Here is a 23,619-nt window from a genome sequence, read left to right as displayed (position 1 = left end):
TCAAAAGGTGGCAGAATTTGACAAGCTGACTTGTAAGATCTTGAGACAGCAGGGTTTCACCTTTATTCCTTCACACAGATCCTAAGCAGGTTATTGAATATCATTCATAAACATAGTATGGGATTAGTCACGTCAGTAAATATCACACAGCATATATATTCACAGTAAAATCCTCTGAGGACTGCTCCCATCCTGTTGTTAACTGGGAATTTCACACCCTGCTTGTCTTTCTTTTGTACCTCCATTTGTGGAGAGCACAGGGCCCAGTGTGCTATGGCAATATGTGCAGGGTGACATACCAGCTCCTTTAACTCCCTCTGCCTCTCACACAGCTGTTCATACATTCTCTTTCCCACGTCTGTGCTTTCCAGGGTGGAGATGATCTGGAGCTGGGTGTCATTGTTGTCAATGATGTTGTATTCCAGCATCAAACACAAAATCTAACAGCAGAACAAGAGGAGAGTGGTCAGTGCAGGGTTTTCATTCCATTTCTTTCAAGTATCCTAATTACACTGGGCATGGTAGTTTAAATTCCTGGGTAAGTTTTTAGAGCATGCAATAAGGAGGTTGGATTAGAGGATATCATAGCAATATTTATGCCACTTCCAACACATGAAATTAATTTTTTCTTCGTAAAGAATGAAGTGTAATCTCCAAAAGCCAGCCTGCGTATCCTGCCCCCCATTGGTGCTCACTCCTTCTGAATGATATAATTATTTGCTCCATGGCCTCTCCAGAACAGGTACAATCGATCTGGTATTTCCCAGGTCCATGGGATGGGCTGGGCACTGGCAGAGCTGGGACACTGTACACCAGCAGCAGCAGTACCAAGCAGCTCCTCAAGGGCCAGATTTTCCATCCCTCAGTGCTGGGGTTTCTGTGCAAGCAGAACACGTGGGAGGTGCACCCAGCCCACGAGGCAGGATGGGGAAAGGGCACAGAGGCTCCAAGAGAAGATGCTGGGAGTTCATTGCTGGGGCCAGGACATCCCTCACCCCACTGGGAACACACCCAGCTCACCCTGGGGAAGGGACTGCCAGGAGCAAGTCAGATCCCAAGGGATGGTTCCAGTGGGTCACACAGATTTAGGACACAAGCTGCCCCTCCATGCTGCCTTTCCTTTTCAGCTATGTATCATGCCATTGCAATTAAAATGCAAAGCTTTTATTCCCTCCACAATTTCAATTATTTTTAATGAAGAAAAAAAAAATCCAGCAACATTATATTCAAATGCATGCAGCATGCTCCTTTATTTACTGGATTAAATTAGCATGCAAAAATCAAAGTCAATGAAAAACTGTAAATCCTTCCATCTATTTATCCACCCTATTTCTGCTGAAAATAACATTTATGAAGAGATTTCTCTTAAGAAACCCAGAAAAATATGTATAAACTATTAGCACAATGAAGGTAACAAATCATAAGCATAAATAATGTGCATTAATGCAAACAAATAAGGTTTTATAAAGGCACTTCCTGTGCACTGCTCATTTTGCGTGTGGCAAGACAAGAATCAGGCTTGTGGTTGTGAATTGTGATCTCTTACCACGGCCTACCACCATTTCCCATCCTAACAGCAAATAACCTCTTTCTCCAAAAATTCATGAACCCACCTTTCATTTCATTCACACTCATATCTACAGAACAATATTCTCCATAAGTCAGAGAAACACAACCACTCACTGCTGGTGTTTAACACAACACAAACCTGACCCCTGCTAGAGCCAGTTCTGGGAAAGGCAGTGTGAACCTGAACACTGCTCATAAACCTCTATGACCACATGTTTTTAGGGCTTACCTCTACCATCGTCTGGTTACCCCTCAAAGCCAGCAGCATGCAAGGTCCCAATTTATTTTCAGCCAGTGAAAGCAGGAATTTCTTTGTTTTATAGCAGGATCCCATTAAAATATGAACCTATTCAAGAAACAGAGGTAAAATTAGGGGTGTAGGCTTAAGAAACACATATACCTCTGGAAGGGATATTGTTAAGCAGTCAAAAAGTGTTAAATATTTGCAATAAACCTGAAGGAATGAAGGCTCTTTTTACAGTTAGGGTTGCAGTGTCTCAACAGCTTTACTGCTGATGGAAGTGACTTTTTGAAGAAGGTGATGCCCAGTGAGATGTGAGGGAGTGGGAAGTTTTACTCCACAAAGGAGCCCAGCTGACAGCCTGACAGAGACTCCCCAGGAAACATCAGAGCAGCTGTGCAATTGCCCCCATTCCCAGTAACCTGATGAACCCAGCCCCGGGGGAACCACCGGGGATTTTGCTTTCGCATCTGTTTGCGCTTGGGTTTCTCTGGAAATGCCAGCTGGGGAGCAGGGGCTGTGTGGGTGTCTAGGTAAAAGGCAGTGCTGCTGGCAATCTGCTGGCCTTGGATAAGGGGTGGTGACTGACAAAATCACCTGTTCAGGACGAACAGACAGGATATGACTGAGGAAAGGACTGCTTTAAGAAAATCTGACAGTCCTGAGCACTAACTCAGACATGACTTCATGGGTTTTCATGCTCTTGGACCACTATCCTGCTTTCTCCTTTGCTCAGTTTTCCCTGAAAGGAAAGAACTGCTGAGAATATGTCCTGAGTGACACTCCTTCGAGTCCTGGAGCTGACAAAATTGTTGTGCAGACTCTTTGAAAGCTCCAGGAAGCACCATCTGATATCACATGGTAACACCTATGGCAGGAATGCAAAGCCACTTGTACAAATCAAATACGTCTCTTCTCAGAAAATAAGTTGGTTGTATAATTTCCAATGTAAAAGCCTTAGAGATTAAATGCAGGGAAGTCTGGGTTCATAGAAGAAAGTCTTTATTTCATAACCCAGATGGCTGATTCACCATTTGCTGCAGAGCACTACAGGAGAATTTGCACTTTCCAACAGCCTAAGCAGAAGAGCTCCATTATATGGACTCAACATCAGCACTATCCTACAATAATCCTGTAAATACATTCTGTGGGCCCCCTGGCTCATGGCATTGCCTGCACTATGTTCAATACTGCTAAAATATCACAACCATGCCATGATGAGGTCAATTCTATGTGAATCATGTCTTCATTATCAGCAAGCTCTTTAGAAAAAGAGAATTTTTTTTTTTCCTTGAGCATCCATCAGCTTAGGTGGCCTTTAAAAATGTGAACCTCTAGGCCAAAAGAGGTTTAATTCCATGCAGTTTTCATTAAGTTTTTTTAGAGGTTTTCTTGAGCAGTGGAAAATACTGATAGTAAAGTAACATTAGGTGCATCTCAGAACAGGGTGTTTTTCCAACTTTATGGTTAGTCGTTAGCAGCTCTTTAAGTATTTATCAACATCCTTGCAAAGGGCACAGAGTACTGCATATTAATGTGTGTTAGCATTGTGCTTTCTCATGCACACCATCTCCTGATGCTCATAAATATCCTGAACGGCTCTCAGGAGAAATGATACAGTTCTGAAGAAATTTTCTTTTCAAAGATAAAAGACAGATGAATAGTGAAGAGGGGTGAAACCTTTTGTAAACACTCTTCTTCCATTATCAGTTTCAGAGGTAACTGATCTGTCTGAATTTAAGGGTACAGACAGACACTGATGTTCTTTATGTCCCAAAATGTTCAGCATGTGGGAGATGCACAAAGGTTAGAAAGTCACTTCACTATGTACCCAAAGCCAAATTCAACAAATGTTTTCCCCCTCCCCACAGAAAGGCAGTAATATAATTTCCATCTTACTTGGTATATGGAGAATTAATACAGAGAGAGACCTACGTGACTTGACCCAGGTTGCACAGGAAGACAGTGCTTAAATCACATCACTGATTAAAACCTGTTATTTTCTGTCTAGCCCTTCTCAGAGTTACAAAAGAAACTGCTGGAAATGGAATGCTGGTTTCTAATTACACCTCTTCACAACAATGTAATTGGGCAGAGACACTGATAACACCTTTTATATCTATCCATCCATCCCTTGATTAAACTAATGTAACTGTTAGTTTTAAATTCCAGGGTAGCCTATAAATGTAAACTATAGGTGTGGATGTACAGAACAGTCAGTCTCCTAGTTTTCCATGTTCCCTGAGAGAGTTTTTTATACAAAGACAGAGATTTATAAATACAGAAATACATACATATGCACAAGCTTGGCTTGTGCATTACACTACCAGTGAGAAAACACACCAAGGTTCAAAAAGAGAACAGTAATGTGCTAACCAAACTGTGACTGCAAGGGAGCTTGATGGATTTGGTGTCAAAAAGATCTGGATTTTCTGGTGAACACTCATGATTAACAGAATTGTGATTCTGATAATTTTTTGACAAAAACAAGTAAATCCTGTTACTGCCAACTAGGCATTAGTTACTTATTGGAAAATTTCTAAACTCACATTACTGCAGACACCTACCATACTGGCAAAGAGCTCTCCATCGTCGTCACAGGCCACTCCCCCAGGGCTGTAGAGCTGGAACCAGCCGTCTTTGCCAGCCCTCACACTCAGCAAACACGAGTGGACCTGCCAAGAAGTGAACACATTGGGAAGGTTACAGCTCCTGCCAATAACCACCAGCATCTCCCACACTGGGCCAAAAGTAACTGCAAAACCAGGGACTGCTGGAAATCTCATGGTTAATATTCCAATCTACAGAGCTGCAGGCCAGTCTCCACTCCCAGAGTCCATTTTTTCAGTATAACCAAGAGGGAAGCTGCTTCATCCTTTATTGTATGGCCCTTTTCATTCCCTTTACGCAAATCCAACACAAAATGGCTCTAATCTAGAACAGCTCCTTTCACTTGGGAAAAAAAACACCACCAAAAAACCAACAAAAAAAAACCCCCACAAATTTCTCAGCTTCTGTAATTTCCCCCTGTCTTCCCAGCATGTGTGTCTATACATCTGATGTGATCTGCATACCAAATGTGGTGGCTGATGGCTTGCTCATTCTAATAATTAACAATTCTTATAACTCCTGCTCTAATAAAATTTGACCAGAGTCGGGGTGAAGGAAATCCACAGGGAAAACTCAACATGGATATATAACATGGAAGCTGCACTGGAAAACTGGCACCAGTGAGCAACCATTAGTCTAAATTTGGCCCACTGTAGAGATTACTATATTTAGTCCCACAATTTAATAGAGAAGTCATAATTAAGCTTTATTTTCTCCTTTTATTTTTTTTTCCTTCACTTGAAGAAACAGATGTTCCATTTCAATTTTTGAGGTGTGTGTGTGTGTGGGTGGTAAATTCTTTCCTTTGGGCACAGAACTCTAGGGACAGATGAAATCCTAGTGCCATTCTAGGACAAGAAGGTCTCTTCTGACAAGGGTAACTACTGTTCACAAGAGCTAAACCCATGTGAATGAGGAGTTCTGGGCAGTGATGATACAGTTTCACCCACAGTTTGAGGGAGCTTTCTTGCCTTTATGCCAAAAGCAAGAATCACAGTGGGTGAGAGGTTCCCTGTGACTCAGCCAAAGCTGATGATGCTGAGCAGGCTCTGAGTGCAGCTCCGAGGCAGCAGCAACACTCTCACCCCAGGAACACACTCCCACCCCCTTTCTGCTGCCAATTCATCAGAATTACAGTCATTTGCACACAACAGAGCTGAAGCACAGCTACACAAAACCTGCTATTTTGTAAGCTGTGTGGATCCATGGATTTTGCTTCCTTTTTTTTTTTTTCCTTTTTTTTTTTTTTTTTTTTGTATGGAAGGTGAAAAGCTCTGAGTGATCCCACAGAGGGTGAAAATCTTGCTGGTCTGCAGTTTACTGCAGAATAATGACATCAACTGATGCCAGACAAGGAGGTGACAACACATAAACCACCCTGAGTGGCCACTACTCCTTAGAGCCCTAGGCAGAGTAAAACCACACCGTGTTTTGGAATAAACTACTTAAGGAGAGATCTGAACAAGTGCAGTTGCAATCCCTCCAGCTAATGCTCTCTGTAAACTGCCAACAAACTCACTTCTTGCCTCGGGTCTTCTGCAAATCTCTGAATCACATATTTCAGCTCCCTGAAAAAAGTAAGAGTAGGAAGGACAAGAATAAGCAGTTGCTGGTTGCAGTATTTGCACAAGTATCACATTTCTCTTGAATAAAACCTAAAATTATACATATTAATGAATTTTAGAGAGAAACACATAGAACTCTTTCCACAGAAAGGACATATGATGCCTAAAAGTGGTTACCAAGGACAGTGTCTGCTCACAATAGCCTAGAAAATGTTTCAGAGATGTGCATTGACAAACTCCTTTGTAAATTCTATCAGCACCCAGTGGCTTTAGTCCTTGGACTCCTGCTGGCACAATAAATTACAAAGAGAACTTTTTATTGCTAACAGAACATGCCTACAGCCCTTCACAGATAAAAGCCATTAGAGACACAATACTGAATAATGCATCATTGCTGTTATTGACTAATACAAGAATTTATTCAATAAAACAAAGGAGCCCCAGAAACTTACTTTGTGAATTTCTCGTGTGCAAGAGCCCTGAAATATAAAACAGAAGAGTATGAGGATCTGAGAGAAAGAAGAGAAGGGGAAAAAGCCCAAAAAACCAAACAAGCACTTTTCAGTTTTTTCCAGATAATAAAAGGACTTGCTAAGCAATTGAAGCACATAAGACAAAAAAAAAAAAAAGTTTCAAAAAATCAGATAAAGCCTCTTTCATTAACTTAGAGGGGAAAATTACTTGGAACAAATCTTGTAGCTTTTCTTGAGACTGTCTTAGACAAGGCTCTGACTAACGTCAGTGGGAGCTTTGGGTCAGAAGAAAGTAAAAGACTTACAATGCCATTATGTAATTACAGAGTTTTGTCTACCTCCAAGAGCCAGGTGTATTCTTTAATTGCAAGGCAATTAGGGTATGGTCGCAGCTAATTAGCATCATACACGAGTAAAGCAATTAATGGTCATTTTGTGAAGTGCCTTGGATCATGCTATGGTTTACAGCTCCCCCAAGACTCACGTTTGACTTAGGTAATGATGTCTCTGTTACCTATCTCCAAGCTCTCACTGTAGCCCAGGTAACCTGGCATGGAGGATTAGACCTCAGCCATTCAAGACATCAGGTCATCAGGGGATGTGACAAGCCAGCAAATTGTACAATTACAATTGTAATTTTTGTCCGTGGAGGTCTGAACTTTATAAACACCTCTACTCATTAATAGGTTTCCGAGGGAGCTCGGCTGATCCTTAGGGCAGCTTCTTCATTTAATGCAAAACACAAATGACAGGAGTGTCTGTGACGCCAGTACAGCATCCTCCCCCACGAAATCTCTCACTTTGCTCTCCTCCTCACCAGCTTTCCTCCCCTTCCTGTCTGCCTGTCTCTAGTTAACCATATTTCTGTTCAGGATCATCTGAGAGAAATGGGGAAGGAAGCTGAACGTGGGGAGGTCTTCACATCCCTCTGCATCAGCCAAAATCAACTTCAGTTTCTAAATCAATACTAGAGGCACAAAGCTCCTATTACCATCACTTTTCACTTGACGTATATTTCACCATAAAAAAACAGTAACAAGAACAAGCCAGTAAATACTAAGACAGTGCAAACTCACTCCTTGGGAAATGGGATAGGTTGAAGCAAGCTGGCCAGGGCTGGTCTCCAGTCATCGTAGTCTGACCTGCAAAATGAACATTTTGTTAACAACTTACCAACTAACTGTTGGTAAACCATACTTTGTCGGAATCATCAATACCAACAGTTAGTTCAAGGAGTTAAAAGCTTTTTACTGTGGGCACCAACAACCTTTCTGGCTTACTGAAGCACTCTCAAAATCTACAGTGACATTTCCCTTTCCATTTCCAGCACATTCTCCATTGAGGCACAATAAATCTGGTATTTACAGTGACCTCCAGAGAGGCCTTCTTTATGTCAACTTAAAGACATTTGCTGTTTATGAAACCTGTTGACATTTAATCACTAAGTAATACTTTCATCTAAGTTGGTAGAGCAATTACCAGGCCACTTGCTATTTAAAGCTCTTCTCTACATTTAACTGGAAATTTTCTTTGCTGTAAGAAAGATGCCCATTAGCAAATGCTCCCAAATCCATTTCTGACACAAAACCCACCAGCCAAAGCCCAGAGCCTGGCTCTCAGTCCCATTAATAACAATGAATACACAGAAGTGACTCTCACATGGGCTGAAACACCTGGGGATGTCTGCAAAAACAATGGCAGAAGAGCCTGCCACCTCCTCTTAGTGCTGCTACCTTTTGGATTTCAGTGTTAAAAACCAGAGTATTGGCTGCAGCTTACTGGAAACTTGGCACAAAAGTGTGGTGTGTCTTTGGGAAGGAACGAAGTGTAATGTTCTCAGATGGACAGTATCTACTGATAGCATTACAGACAGACAACATATGCACAGGAACTGTTCCAAAAGAATGCAGTTTTGCAAAGGGAAACGTCTAGCTCAGAGAAATTGAAGATGGATGCATTTCCAAAAGTCTCATCCATCTTTTAAACCACAAAAACCAGAAATGTCCATAAACTAATAATACACATGATGTTAGACAAGCCACAAAGATGCATACACAGAAAAAGAAAATTCAAATGCGTGAGCAGGGTACTCTTAAGAAGCAATGTGCAGAGAAGTTTTACCTGAATGGAGAATTGTGATGTAAAAGCCAACCAGGGAAGTAGTTATCACTTGCCCAAGAGCAGTATGAATTCAGGTTACACAAATGTGTGCTATGTCATGCAAGAAACCAACCCATGAGGACCACTGTGACCTGGAAGTGGTTTAGTGCATTAAAAACCAGAAGAGCACATGTGAAGGTAAAGTAATCCAAAAAAGAAAACTCGTGCCCATGCCAGTTGTGCTAAAAGCCAGTGAATCTAATTTTCTCCTCCGTGAAAAATTCTCTTCTACTAGGGCCAACTCTGAAACAAGGTGTGTCTCACAAACCTGAAGTGAGTGTGAGACAGTGGCAGCAAGAGCACTTTGTGATCACCTGTTCACAAGGTTCTTTCCAGAGACAAAAAGTCCCTCACCTGCTTAGCCACTGAACAAACAAGGAAGATGATCAACTCTGTTTAATGTCTCAGAACAGCAAGACATGAAGCAGGACTTCATTACAGGGGTTGTTTTTCCACTTAGTCAGTGTAAAGTGAATATCATGACACACCTAAGATGGGGCTTGTCACATAAACTGAAATAATGGAAGGAAACCTCTGACACAGCATCTTTAAGATGAGCTTTCTGGGTTCTTTCAACAAAGCTTTGATTAATTAAAGTTATCAACAAGATTATTCATTGTTTCTGACCTACGGACACATTGAATGGGTCAGTGACACAGAACTCTGGCCTGTGTTTGGGCTCAGCTAAACGTCTCTTGTTAAAATACCAGGTCTCTGTAGGACAGAGCTGATGCAACCTATCTAGAGCTGCAGCCCTGGGAAGTGCCACAGGTCTTACCATGTTTGTCAGGTGTGAGAACACCGTCCAGACATTTTGTTTTATTTAAATATGCATACCCTTTAGAAATTCCTAGCTGATTTTATTCTAAAAACAACACATTTTATTAGTAGATAAAAACAGCATTAAAAGCAGATTTTTAAGCAGGGGAGACTCAGAAGTCAAAACCTGAGTTAGAAAATCCAGAGGTGTTAAAGGTGCTTCATACCACATGAGATACAGCACCTACAAATCTTTTCTAACAGAAGGTTAACAGCTGAGAGCCACTTCGAGGCTCCTGTGACATCTCAGGCTAAGTGTTACACCACTGAAGTTCCTTCTTGAGCAATCTGGAGAGTTGTGATTACTAATAATATGAACCAATCAACTTTTCATGGCTGAGCTTCAAAGGAAATTGCAAGAGTAAGAAAAAAGTTGTTTTGTAATGGAATGAAACTGCAGACAGAATGGGACAGTATCACTGACTTTTCTCAAAGCTGGGGAGCAGGGCAGGTCTGTGAGCGGGCAGTGAAAAGAAATCAGTCTGCCTCCCCAGTAGGAGAAGGAAGAAAGAAAGGAAGGGAACTGCCTCCTATTGAAATATATAAAATTTGGTCACATGAGTGGGACCTGAACATAAAATCTGCACAGCCTGTAATCCCTTCAATCTGAGCTAGGAAACATGAAACAAACACAGCACAAGAATAAAACTAAACTACTTATTAAAAGCCTACAGTGTTTCTCCTCCTCCCACCTATTCCCTTTTCAAAAACATTTTCCTTCTGTCTGTGCTCATCTCATCTGCACTCTTCTTTCATTTCTGACAGTTGCTTTTTTCTTTTTTTTTCCTGTCCATTCAAAGCTCCAGCACAAGACAGAAGTGTTTGAAGCAGGGAAGGAAAGGGAGATGGATTAGTTCTGGCTGCAATTAACAACCACTGCAATGAGCCAGACAAGGAGGCTGGGCCAGGAGAAGGAGGGAGCACAGAGCTACAGGGAGATCCTGGGACAGCGCCTGTGACAAACTCCCTTCCCAGCTCTTCCAAGGGCGCTGGGCTCAAGGCTCATCACACAGCTCAAATCCCAGGACTGGCCTGATGAAAGGGGGGAACGGCTCCCTGGCTCTGGTTTTTGCAGGATTTGCAGTTGTAGGTGAGCAGCAGAGCTGCAGCCCGACCTGCGGGTTCCCAGGAGCGCGTGGGGGTGGCAGAGCCGAGCGGTGCCAGACCGGAGCCATCACCTGCCACTGCACACAGCCCCCCTCGCCCTGAAACCGTCCCAGGGGGCTGGCCAGGGCCAGAACAACCATATTAATTAAATAATCCCTGACTGCAGTGACTTTGCCTCAGGGCCATCATCGCTCTTGGCCTGCCAACATAATACATTTTCCTTCCCCGGGATCACCTTTCACCAAAATGAAAACCTGCCCGCATGTCATGTGCGGCACAAACAATCCAAAACACACGAGCAGCCCAGGGCAACCTCGATAAACATGACATAGGATAATCCACTTGGGATATTCAGAGCATGCCACTGACCTATCGGGGAATGCAGAGCAGCAGGGGAAGCTCCAGTGGGTGCTCGTGTTTGGAGAGCTGTGGCTCTCATCTCTGAGGCACTGCAAGCCCCAAGTCCTTGGGTGTTGGGGGTAATGAAGAGACAAGAGCAACTACTTGGAAGCAGCTTCTTCTCCAGACTGACAAGGTAACCTCTGTTGTCAGATAAGTCAATATCTTTCCCTGTCTCTAGGTTCAATTCCCTGAATTGTATGACATCAGGTTTAGCTCAGGGTGCCAGGACAGGCTGAGAAAAAGCCTCACCAGACCCCTTGTCAGTACAAGGCACAAACCTGCTATCTGCAAAACACTGAGGTGCCTTTTCACGTTCAACCTTCTCTTGAGATGGGCTTGTTTGGCTTTTTCAAAAGAAGAAAATTTAGCGCCATTGAAAGAACTGAGAAAGATTGTGCCCTGACTGCTGAGAACAGAAATGGGCTCCACTGCTCACAGTTGGCATGGAAGCATCAGGAAACAGCAACACAAGGTTGCCCAAAACAGGTTGTGACACTGGCCCCAGAGAGGGCTACAAGTGTCTGGACATCTGGACAGACCTTTTCCACTACAGGCAGCCATGGAAACAAAAAACACAGACAAAGGGTAACACTTTATGATATAACACCAATAGAGCATCCCCAAGAGGGGTCTGTTCTCACAACCAGTTGACCTAGACTTCACTGCAGACAGTTTAAGGGTCTCCCCACCCCCTGGAATTAGCGGAGTCCTTCAGGAGAAAGAAAACTTTGAAGTTCTCCAGCCCAAAGAGTGGACACACAGCTCCTTCTACTGCAACTTTCTTTAACCACGGCTGTCTATTCAAGTACAAGTCCGGGTACAAGACATTCCAAAATGCATGGAAACATTAACATGCAAGTAGGAGCTGGGCAATGCTGAGCTGTTCTCAGAGCCTCTCATTTAAAATGATGAACAGAAATTTTTCAATTAACTTAGTGCATTTCTTATGCACCAGTTTAAAACTTGTAGCTTTCAGGAGATGTTGGTTGCTGTCAGCAACACTATCAGAGTCCAGAATGAGTTACAAAATATTGACACAGAAGTTTGATCCACTTTTGAGTACAGGACCAAAATACTGTGTTACCCTAGAGACTGTGTCTCCTTTAAAATCTGCCCAGACTTTGGGTCATCTGCCAAGATCTTCAAAATCATGATTTTCTATTTTTCTGTAGTATGCAATAGTTGTGTTTTGTTACTCAACTATATTAGAAAAAGGGTCAAAGATGTTCTAGGTGCTGTAAAAAGCTAAAACTGCCCTTTTAGCTTTCTGTGCAAAAAGTGAAGTATTACAGTGATTGTTAAATAACATCTTCATTGATACTAGAAGTGCGTGTTTCTCCCAAAAAGTAAGCACTGTGTAAGAGTTACGTGAACAATAAAATGTCCTCTGTTGAAGCTACTGTTGAGAATTCTTATTTGCTAGACTTCCAATAATTAAAATTTGCCTAAATAAATTACTCCCTGCTGCCCTAAGTTAATTATGTAAAAGAGATATCATCCATGGTGACTCTTGTTTTGATGATGATACTGAGTCAGACACCTAAAAGAACAATCAAACTCAATGCTAAGCAACTTGTTTATGTTTGGCTTACCATTGTTACTAATAAGAACATTATTTTTCTGAATGCCCGCTGAGAGCTCAGCTCCTGGATAGAAGTTGTTTTATAATTAATGTTTTCTTCCTACTGGCATGTTCTTCAACTCTCTTTCTTCATATTCTCAGATTTTCAAAGTACAGTAATAGTATTTCATGCAACAGAAACCCTTTGTTCAGAAAGAGCTAGAGCATGAAAGTAATCAGCATCACAACAGCATTATCTTGTATTTTTGGTAACAACTGCAAGTCCTTCTAAAATGCTTTTCCATCACTGGTTTCAGCAGTTAAAAAAACAACATGGAAAATCTTTACCTATAGTTTACAAATAAGGAAAACGAGGCATTTAAAAGTGACTTATCTATAACCTCCCAGTGAGCCAGTGGCCGAATGAGAAGTAAGCAGATTCTGCATTACTGTTTTCAGGTACCCAAAAGATCAAGGGATGAACAGGAATGGAAGGGAACTCAAATGTGTGGAGCTACAGCCACAGCTCTGCCTTAGGAGCTGCCCTATATTCTCACAGGTTGTGATTTCATCACATCCTGTGGGTTTCACCTTTCAGAACTGCTGTTGTACAAGCAAAAAAAGGGCCCAAAGCAGCCCCACACCTACAACACCTCTAACAGTAACACATCCCCATTCTCATTGCTGCTGCAACTTGATTTTTAAACGCATCAAAAAACTAGATTATTTTAAGGTATGGAGTGACACAAGCTCCTTGTGTAGCAAATTAAATGGGAATTGGGACCTGGCATATCAAATGTTTCAAAGTGGAGAGACTGTGAGGAAGAACATGCCCGTTTGTGAATTTGTTTATAAGTGTGTGTCAGCTGCATGATGAAACCAAAACCGTCAATGCTTGGTGAGTCAGCATCCAAACCAGCATCAGGACTGGGAGAGTGCTCAGTGTTTATGGAAAACAGGGAGAGTCAAGGGGACAGGAATAAATACATGACATGTTTAATGTAGCACCTGGGTGCGTGGAGACTTAGAAGCCCCCAGATGAAGCAAACTCAGATGCTGTGCTTTTCTTAGTGCAATCATTTTTAAAGGCAGAAGAACCTAGGCCACAGAGAAAAAAAAATCTACAAAATTAGCCTTCACAGCAACTTCCTGCTCAAGACTCTAATGGGAACAGTATCTGGTATTCACTTGTCCTGTCTCCAATTTTGAATCAGTGCTTAAGCAACTGCAAGTCAGCTGTGTAGTGAGTGGAAAAGTGATGCTGCAAATTTGTACTATGTATTTTGAAAAAAAAAAAAAAAAAAGAAAATGTGGTACAAAAACCTTCACAAAATCCTCCACCACAGCAGTTTTACTTCATTTTATTCCTTGAGAGTGTACCCCCAGATGTGCCTTTGTCTGCAGTATAGGCACATGCTCACGGTTTACAGAACAGTCCAGATTTCACCCACATCTTGGATTCTAGAAAGTTCAACTATGACTTCATTAGGCCTTACACTGTTTAAAAATAATTAATAAAGAAGTTTAACAGTTTGCCACAAAACATACTGCAACGCAGTATCAGAGCTAGCTGTCAAAGTCAACAAAGTTGTTTTACTGCACTTCGATTACAAGCTCCCATTCTGCAGTCCACCTTTTCTGTTATTCCTTTTCATTTATTTATCCAGAGAAACAAAGCTTTTCCTGAAGAACATTTTCCTTTATATCCTGTTTAAGATATTCAGGAAATTTGCCTGCCAGTAATCACGTTGCGACTATTCTGTGGCAAAGACTACTTGAACACCGAGGGCCTAATACAGGTCTGCTCTACCAAAGCAACTGGACAGAGACTTCACTCTAATATAAGCAGATCTGAATAAGTCATAAAGCTTCTACAAGCACAAGAAGGGAGAACATCTAAGTGAACAACAAAGACAGTATCCAACTCCTGCTCACCTCATGGCAGTGGTGCTGCCTATCACTGCACAAGCCCTGAACCTAGCACAGACCTGCCTGCTCTAGCTCTGTCTCAGGCAATCCCCAAGAGCCCTGGAGGAGACAAATGGGGTTTTTCATTTATTTTTGGTGGGCAAGAACAAAAACAGAAACCACTGGCACCAACATCCCGTCTTCTGTAAAATGCCTGAGGCTCAATGTACAAATAAACTTTCCATTTTCATCTTCCTAATGCTATTTTTAGAACATCTTGGCAGTGCCAGATGCCTCTTTCAAAGGCTGGACTCTCCAGAGCTGGAGTTAAGATTTATAACCATGTGCTGGCTCGCCACAGATGTTTAAGACAACAGGCCTGTGGGAAAAGCCCCCCCATTGTTAAGATGACATTGTTCTAAAAGCTGTTCGAAATAAGACACTCACAGCATCTTGAGTATTTCCACGTAGCAGCCCAGGATCCTGTCTGCCTGGGCACTCAGCTCGATGCTGATGGTGCTGCAGGTGGGGCTGACCATCAGGCAGTCGATGAGGTTGGGCTCGCTGTCGTTGCCAACGCCGGCTGTCATCTTCTGGTTGGCCGTGTTGTTGCGCTCCACCTCCACGTGGATCTCGTTGGAAGTGACAATAACTGGTTTGAGACGGGATTCAGTCAAGGTGGCCTCCTGAGAGACCAGGTCAGGACTCGTGTGAAGAAGGCGGAGGGGGAGATTGGGCTTTCGGTCACACTGCTGCTGGCAGCCATTCCGAATTTCCTTCAGGCTTGGCGAGTTGTCCCGACTGAATTTCAGAAAGGAACAAATCATTTTGGTAGACAGACATAGCAGCAGAGAGCAGGAGAGAGAGTGCAACACTGAGAAGCCACGATTTTTTGCAATTTCCCACTGTACTTCACCCCAGCCCACCGGATGGCTTTCTTCTGCGCAATCGGATTACTGAAATCAATTAAAAACATTAAAAGGCTCCAACAGGACTGCTCTGCAGCCCCTATTTGACAAAGACTTGAGCTTTTCATTACTCTAATTGACAGACCAGTTTAGTCTAAAGGTGAACTTTCCCGTCCAAGTCGTGCAAAGCTGTAACAGAATCCATGCCCAAGTATGTATCTGGCTATAGCACATGCCCAGACATTTGTCTGCAACCCTCGTGTCTGGAATTTGTGTTGGACACTGAGCAGCCCCTGTCCGTGCTCTACCATGAGGAAAGTCAGATAGGCATAAACAAACAGGAAACATAGCAGAGGGGAACCCTCGGTGTCTACTGGAAACTGGCTCGCATGTCTATTTAGCAGCGAGTGAGGAATCAGATTTTCCACAATAACGGAGACAGCCTTGTGAAACCAGCTCGGGTTCAAAGCTGCAGATACACAGGGATTTACACACAACCCTTCCTTCAAGGTCTCACCCCTGCCCTTCCTCATTCCCTTGGTGAGCACCAGGGAAGGAAGGTTCAGCTTCTCTCAGGTTTTCTAGCACACCTATCTCACACTGATCTTGTTTGGGAATTCATACTCACCTGTTGATGAATTCCTCGTAACAGGAATAAATGGCAGCTAAGCAGACAGCTACAAGATTTGGCAGGACCCTGGGATGTGGGCATTGTCCCGTTGGACCATGCATGCTGGAAAACAAAAACCAAAATTATGTCACTGCGAGGAAGATTCCTGTGGGCAAAACCAGTCAGACAGAATGAGGTGACAGACCTGGATAAGCATCCTTGGGGGATCTTCAGAAGGGCCATAACAGAGAGATATTTTAACTCTGTAAATCCAATGGCCCGATTGATGAACAAGGGTAAGCTGAATCATCTATTTAATTGATGTGGTATCCCTAAAGTCCTCCCAAAATCTCACACCTGAGTGGGCATGAGGAGCTTGAAAGTTAATTTGAATCATTCTGCAGAGGCTTTGAGTCTAAATGTATACGAAGAACATACACACATTAGCAAAATCTATTATCTTGCAGTGTGGAATTAGGCAGAAAACACTAGAATTATCTGAGAGCCAGCATTTTGAAAAAGAGCCTTCAGCAACACTGCTTGATGGACTTGATTTATTTGCTGTTTGTCAGTACCAAAAAGCACCAGCTACTGTAAACAGCCAGTAAAACAGTGTTGGGAGAAGTAACCACCAAAGCACGGACACAGGATTGGAAATATGCCATAAATTAGATGTAACTAACCTGTGAATAAACTTCTTCACCACCTCCATTCCAGCATTCAGCTCATTCAAAGACAGAATGTACTCCTGAGTAAAGAGGCGCAACCGAGGGCACTTCCCAAAATCCTGTCCAAGAAGGAGAGACTCGGTGAAGATGGTGAATGTACATCGAAACTGTGGGTTTTCAAAAGAAACCAGCTCAAACACAGCTGAATTCCCATTGCTACTATGCTGACAAGCTTCAAGAGAAGAGCATCTCTGCACACTGAAGTAATGCTCTCCCCACTAATAATGACAGTGTTTCCAATCTCCTTTCCTTTACATCCACTTTGAAAACAAACTCCTGTATAATGAAACAAACAACTAAAACCAAAAAAATCTCACCTATACTTAACATTTGTTTTGCACTTTCCACTTAATATTTTGATTTTGAGATACATTTTTTGTTTGACACTTTTGTTTCCATTCCTAACTGCAGATTTTTAGAAATAAAGCTCAAAAAAATACTATATTTCCGTGTTTGCAATGGGTATCTATTCTGGTTTTAGAGCAAATAATTTTGACATGCTATCAATATGCAATCAAGTACAAAACCAGAGATCAGTTTTTTTCTCCACAGATTTTATTCCAGCTATACTGTGAATTTGACAGGTGAGCTCAAGAGTCACTTTCTTTAAATCCTGCAGTCAGAGAGGCACCTGCTAATTGAAATCCTGCATCTCCTCACATCACCTGCTATTTTTAGATGTGAAAGGAGTAAATTCTGCTGTCTGGTGAGTGTTATTCCACAGCACATTTCCTCACATTTACACAGGTGTAACCTTATTACACAGGTGTTGCAGGACTACAGAGCTGAATTTCCAAGTGGGGAACAAGGTCCACTGAGGACAAACAAGCACTCCCAGCTATTCCTCCAGCAGCTGCCTGTGGAAGTTATCCTGAAAAAAATACATGGCAACTGAAATGTTTAAAAAATGGGAATGAACTAGTGGTGGCCTGTAAAAGGGATGATAAACTCCCAGAGCACTGAAACCTTCTGCTAACTCATTTCAGTTTCTTCATTTTAGGCACTTCTGTAGAACAACCAATATTAATACCTGGTCAGTTTTACAGCCAGAAAAAATGACTAAAAACTTGAAAACAAGTTTAGGCTGAGCAATGTCTCTTTCAAGCCCTAAATGTCACTGCTGGTACTGAATGGCTGCCTGGTAACTTCACCCAGCAAAGGGACCGTGGGCAATTCCACATCATTACAATTAACATCATTAAACTTTTAACAGCTCCTTCTGGCAACTTGATCCAAGGGCAGGAGACCACGTGTGCTTCATAGAACATTTGATTCATTTCATGAGCACACCTTGCAAGACAGCTGTTGCAATTGCAATTTGTTTATGAAAAGTTTTCAGCCTGTCTAGATGTCTTAACTGCAGCTGGAATCAAAGTCCAAGAGATCATACAGAGGATGTCATCGCTGACCTCTGTAAAATAAATTATCTCTCTAAATTTAATATAATGCCCTATCACATACCAAGCACAGAACAATACACACCACCAATACTGTTTGCTCAAAAAAAAAAAAAAAAAGAAAAAAAGAAAGAAGGGTTTCTATTCAAACATTTGAGCTGAGCCTACAAACAGCTAAAACCCAAATGTCTGGGAGGTTGCTGAGCACTCCTCAAATAACTCAGCACACAACAGCCTCCAGTCCTGCATGTAACCAGTATTATCACCAGGCCAAAAACCCACCCAGGTTCTTTTGAGATGTTAAAATCAGAGATAAACGAGACACTCTTTCCCCATTTTATAGGTAGAAAACTGTGGAGCAAAACTTGTTGGGAATTTTAAATGGCCACAGAACAAACTGGAGGCAAAGGTGGGAAGAACCAGCTCAGTCTCCTGCTCCAAGAACTGCACAGGGCCTCCTGAGGTGATGAAGTTTAGTGTCCCCCTAAAGAGTAACTGAATTTATGTGCACACACACACACATTCTCTAAAGCACTATTCAGTACAGAAGTCCCCAGAGAGTGGTAAAGTGCCCAAATCCACTCCAATTAATACCTGACACCATAAATTCTCCAACTACACACTGCGGTACAGACATGTTGATTTTCAATCTGCAAATGTTAAGTATGGTAAATATACCCAATTCTCTGAAGCTAACCAAATACAAGCATTACACTATGCATTTAGATTTTATTTGAGACCCCTCAAGAGCTCTGGATGCTTTAAAAAAAGTCAGTCTGGAATCCAAGAATAACATTTACAGAATATTTCACTGAACACTACAGAATATTCAAAAATGTTTACATGTCTGCAGAGTGCTGGCACAGAGCCAGGAATATGACCTTTTTGCCATCTTGGGCTTTTTACCTAGTTCTGTAAACTCAGGGAGTTAAATAATAAGATTGGGGAAAATAAGAAATATGGACTGTTTTCTACTGGGTTCATGCTAATCACAGCATGACAACAGACGATCTCTAAAATTGTATGTTAGTGAAAAGAAGTTGATTATGAAGTTACAGAGGTTCATCCTTGAGATCACCGCCAAACAACTGCCTAAAATATTTTATTTTATTTTATTTATTTGTTACTCTTTGGCACTGCATTGTGAAGTAAGATTTCTTCATGTAATTTCAAAACACTGGCAGGAAACTTAGTATGCCACAAAAGCTGGAGAGCTGGTGAATACCCCAGACCTCTATTAAGGAAGTAATATGGATCATGTAAGAATATTTTCAGAATGTGGGGGAGGGGAATCTGGTCTACAGGGTGGAAAGCAAAGCAGGGCATGTATTTCAAACACTGACAAGGAATTGATCAGCAATGAGAAAAGAGAAAGCCTGGGTAAGAACAGCCATAAAATGACAGAGTGTCTAAATCCTGTGCTGAGAAGTAAAAATAGCAGTAGAAAAGCATAAGGATATTCAGGAAACCAAGGTAAGAACTCACTGGACATGGCCTAAAGAAAAATGGAAACCAAGAGGACTGGTGGTGTCTTACAGAAAAAGTGTTGAGGGCTGAGCTCAAAGTGAACAAAGTCCCCATTCTGCTTTTGTTATTTATTTGATTTTAAACTGTTTTAATTGCAAGGATGGCATGCAGGGAGTAAATAAGGAGCCAAGGGCCAGGTGGGAATGAGCTGGAGCTGCATATGCTGGCACTGCTGCCAAAAGAAACATCCCTCAAAAGATGGCTTTGCTTAGATGCTTTTGAGGATCCCACTGAAAGCTCATTAGTTCTGCACTGATGAAGTAACACACAATTACATGCAGCACTCACATTTTGGGGGGCAGATTTAGATACAACAGCACATGAGAGGCAATAGAGCAGCTGCTGATCACAAAAGGTGTGGCAGTAAAACTTCTCCAGACTGCTGGAGCTCCCGTGGCACGTGCACTCACCATGTTGTGTTTGAGAATCCTCTGCACCACTGGGGTGAACACCTCGATCACCACCATGGACCGTGGGCGCTCTCGGCAGTGCTGGAAGGAACAACAGGTCATGTTGTGAGCTGCAGGAATCATGGAGATGGGTGTCCCCTGCCTGCACACCCCATGCATGGATTACCCCAAGATTAACAACATCCAAGGGCTAAATTAATCTCTCCTGAGATTAAGGCATTCATAACACTGCTCATTCCTATGGATTTGCTGGCATCTAGTAGAAGATTCCCATGAGAGCTCACAAACTGCAGACTCCTTTCCTGTCGCCCATTCTTCCCAAAACTCACTGCAATGTACCATTGTGGGGTCTTATTGTCAACAGTTTTAAAAGGAAAGGGGCTGGGGACAGGCCAGATATATCTGGAAGACAGAATCACACAGGCACTGTAATGCCACAAACCTCCTTTCTCTGGGATCCAGCCTAAAAACCTGTGGTGGATCTTGGAAGGTACCAACAACCACTCTCCCATCACAGGATGAAATACAGAATCATAATGTATCAGTCAGAGTCATTTAGGTTGGGAAAGAGCTTTGAAAGTCCAACCTCCTGCTCAAGACAGGGTCAATTTTGAAGATAAATTCTCCTTCTCATTAGCCTGTCCACTTCTGTTCTGGGAAGTCCATAACCTGTTTCCCTTCCTGCAACTATACACACCCATCACACACATTTACAGACAATTGGGCGCCCTTCTCTGAGAGAGATCGAAGGCAAAACATCCCAAATCAGGAATAAAAATGCATCAAGTGTGAGGCTACTGATGGCCTAAGAGTGCTTATAAAAATGCAAGTCAGAGGAGTTTCTGTAACTTGACTCAATTTCTGTAGGAAGAAGCAGCTGATGAATAACTCTGAATGGGAACTACAAGCAGCATCCAGAATGTTTGACAAATGCACACCCAAATATCAGCAAACAAATTTAAGCAGACTCGAAACTGAAATACAACCAGGCCTTGAGGAAAAGCAGTAGTTTTAAATCCAAAAGGTCTGCAATCCAAAGTACTCTGAAGGATACAAAATGCAGGAGAAGCATGGACATACACCTGAACACAATGGCTCCAGTGATTTCTGCATTAGCTGAACACAGCATGCAGTAGGACACTTCTTGTACCCAGACTGAGCTGTGGGAGTCTCAAAATTTTAACGCTCACACAGTATCAGGACAAAACACTCTGATATACTAAGCATATGATGGTATTTATCATAATGGTGCCGTTCACCATTCCAGTATCACTGCTTGCTGACCAAAAACTGAACTCAATCTGGGCAGGAGGTAAGAAGTTAAACAAAAAACAACCTCCCGTTCTGATGATACCTTGCAGAAGAATTCACAGAGGTCAGGAGGAGGATGATTGTTTTCCAGCAAAGGTGCGATTGCCTTTAAAAAGAAAAGGAGAAAAAAGAGAAAAAAATTGAATTTCAAGGCAGCAACTGAAGAAAGCATATTGCAGGGAAGTATTTTACTTGAGGGGATAAAAGCTCACTTTTAGGAAAGGACAAAAGCTTCAACAGAAAAATTAGAGGTGGGCCACGTGTTTATTTTACAAGTAAGCTCAAGCACACCTCTGCCATGAATCCTCAGGAAAACTCTGCTTTTAACTACATCAGTGGAAATATGCAAAACAGGCAAAGGAGTACAATATTTATAATGGCTTAAATGGAAACACAGACATTTTTGCTTTAGGATGTAATAAAGCAAGGATGAATCTAGCTCACTATTTCAGTTAGAACATCTCCCCAAAAGAAAAAACTGAACACCACCACACACACATATCCTTTGTGGAGGAGTTCAACCTCTTTATTTGTGAAAAAGAGCTCACTAAAAGCAACCTAGTACTGCTCTTACCTGGGAAGACTCTATTTATCAAAATCAAGCATCTAACTTTGTAAAAGCTGAGATCAACCATTCCTTTGTTGCTACAAAAACCAATATGCTTGTGCTGGGTAAACACATTGGAGATCATACCTGCCACTGAGGAGGTAATGAACTTATGCTGCTGTTACCTCCTTTGTAAACTAGAAAATGGTACCAGAATAATATATCCTACGTGGTAGTGCCTTCAGGCTTTTCCACTCCTCAGTTACAGGGATTCCCAGTGCCCATTTCAATGTAAAACACTAAACACAGCAGCCAGGACATTTGTATTAAGCAACTGAACACCAGATATTTTATCTGAATGGCACCTGGGGTTTTACTAAGGCAGCCTGCTTTGGTTTTTGCTCTCCCTCTCATGCCCTTCTTCAGCCCTATGAGTCTGCTTGCAGTAGCTGTGTTTCACAGTCACACATACAGGTTTTAGATTAGTGTGAATTTGAACAACAAAACCCAAGCAAACTGCAAAGCTCTGCTTGGTTACATGTCAGAACTATGATACTCATCACATGCCACTCTTCTGCAACTGTTCACTCCTCCTCTGGCAGTGGCCCAGCCACAGGGGACTGATGGAGAACACAACCCCAATCCAGTGAGCCCAGAACATCCTCGCTCCCCATCCAACACCTGAGCTCAAACCCATCTTTGGGATCGTTTGCTTCGGGATAACAACAACAGAGACAGTCAAGCAGCTTACGGCTCTGCCTCTGTGGTCAGTGTGGAGGACTGACAGCCTGAAAGGACCTTTTCCTGTGCTCTCCTACCAGTGCCATGGCCAAAAGCAGCCACGTGCTGTGCCACGTTGCCCAGCCGTGGCGACACGTGCGTCCCCACCCTGAGCAGGAAGGGATTGGTTGGGATATTGACCTGCCCCAGCACCATCCAGACAAGGAAAGCTGGTCCCAAGCATTGTGTACTTTCCACGTGCTACATAAACACACAGTATTAGCAATTCTTTCCAGGAATAGCCCAGGTTATCTGGGGAATGGCAGTGAGCTCTGAATGCCCAGGAGCTGCCAGCTCCTTAATGGCTTGGGCACAACCTACACAGGGGCAGGATGTGAACTGAAGAAGCCAGAACAGAGGAATAACACAGGCTGAAAGGACCTTTGGAGGCCACCAGGTTCACCTTCCCTGCTCACAGCTGGGCCACCTCTCATATTTTATTAAAAAATCCTTCCGCCAAAAACAACCAGTTGTAACTGGGGGCCTGAACTACCCTTGGCACTAAAGTTAAATGAAAGTTAAAGCAAAGCAAAGTAAATGCTACTTCATAAAATTCTTTCAGGGGCTGATCTCAGCTAAAAGGGAATGTTAAACACAGTAAACACCTACTAGCAGCTACCTGCCACCTTGTCATTTTGCTTAAAGAGTCACAAAGATGCGATACAATCAGGTGGTGGTGAGGATCTAGATTAGATTACTGTGAAAATCTCCGGGAAATTGCCAGAGAATGAAATTAAATCACAATGATGAGGAACCAAGTTCCACCTCTCTGATAAACTGCTGAGATCTTATACTTTGTTTCACAAGCAACAGAGCTGACATTTGATTCACTTATTTCTATGTCTAAATAAATCTACAAAAAAGAAAAAAAGTTGAAGAGGATATTTTTACAATTAAGTTAGCAGGGCGCTAAACTGGAATGACACAAGAACAACCCCTTGGTCACACACCCTCAGCAATGGAGACATTCTGTATATGGCAGCATC

At 42.4% G+C, this 23,619-nt stretch overlaps 1 protein-coding gene across 1 annotated transcript in view; it reads right to left on the bottom strand.

Annotated features, from left to right (window-relative positions):
- The window catches only part of CMIP (c-Maf inducing protein), a 129,752-nt gene that overhangs the window by 9,138 nt on the left and 96,995 nt on the right, over nt 1-23,619 (bottom strand). The window contains exons 6-16 of the mRNA XM_030282083.4: nt 21,350-21,412; nt 19,996-20,076; nt 16,617-16,720; nt 15,952-16,056; nt 14,863-15,216; nt 7,535-7,600; nt 6,438-6,464; nt 5,940-5,988; nt 4,378-4,485; nt 1,799-1,915; nt 300-440 (exon numbers count right to left, since the gene is read on the bottom strand). Of these exons, the coding sequence (XP_030137943.1) occupies nt 300-440; nt 1,799-1,915; nt 4,378-4,485; nt 5,940-5,988; nt 6,438-6,464; nt 7,535-7,600; nt 14,863-15,216; nt 15,952-16,056; nt 16,617-16,720; nt 19,996-20,076; nt 21,350-21,412 (1,215 nt within the window). The remainder of the gene's footprint in view (nt 1-299; nt 441-1,798; nt 1,916-4,377; nt 4,486-5,939; nt 5,989-6,437; nt 6,465-7,534; nt 7,601-14,862; nt 15,217-15,951; nt 16,057-16,616; nt 16,721-19,995; nt 20,077-21,349; nt 21,413-23,619) is intronic.

This window comes from Taeniopygia guttata, chromosome 11 (assembly GCF_048771995.1).
Source record: "Taeniopygia guttata chromosome 11, bTaeGut7.mat, whole genome shotgun sequence".
Lineage (NCBI taxonomy): Eukaryota > Metazoa > Chordata > Aves > Passeriformes > Estrildidae > Taeniopygia > Taeniopygia guttata.
Note: the sequence above shows the minus strand (reverse complement) of the source record. Positions and strands in the feature narration are given on the sequence as shown.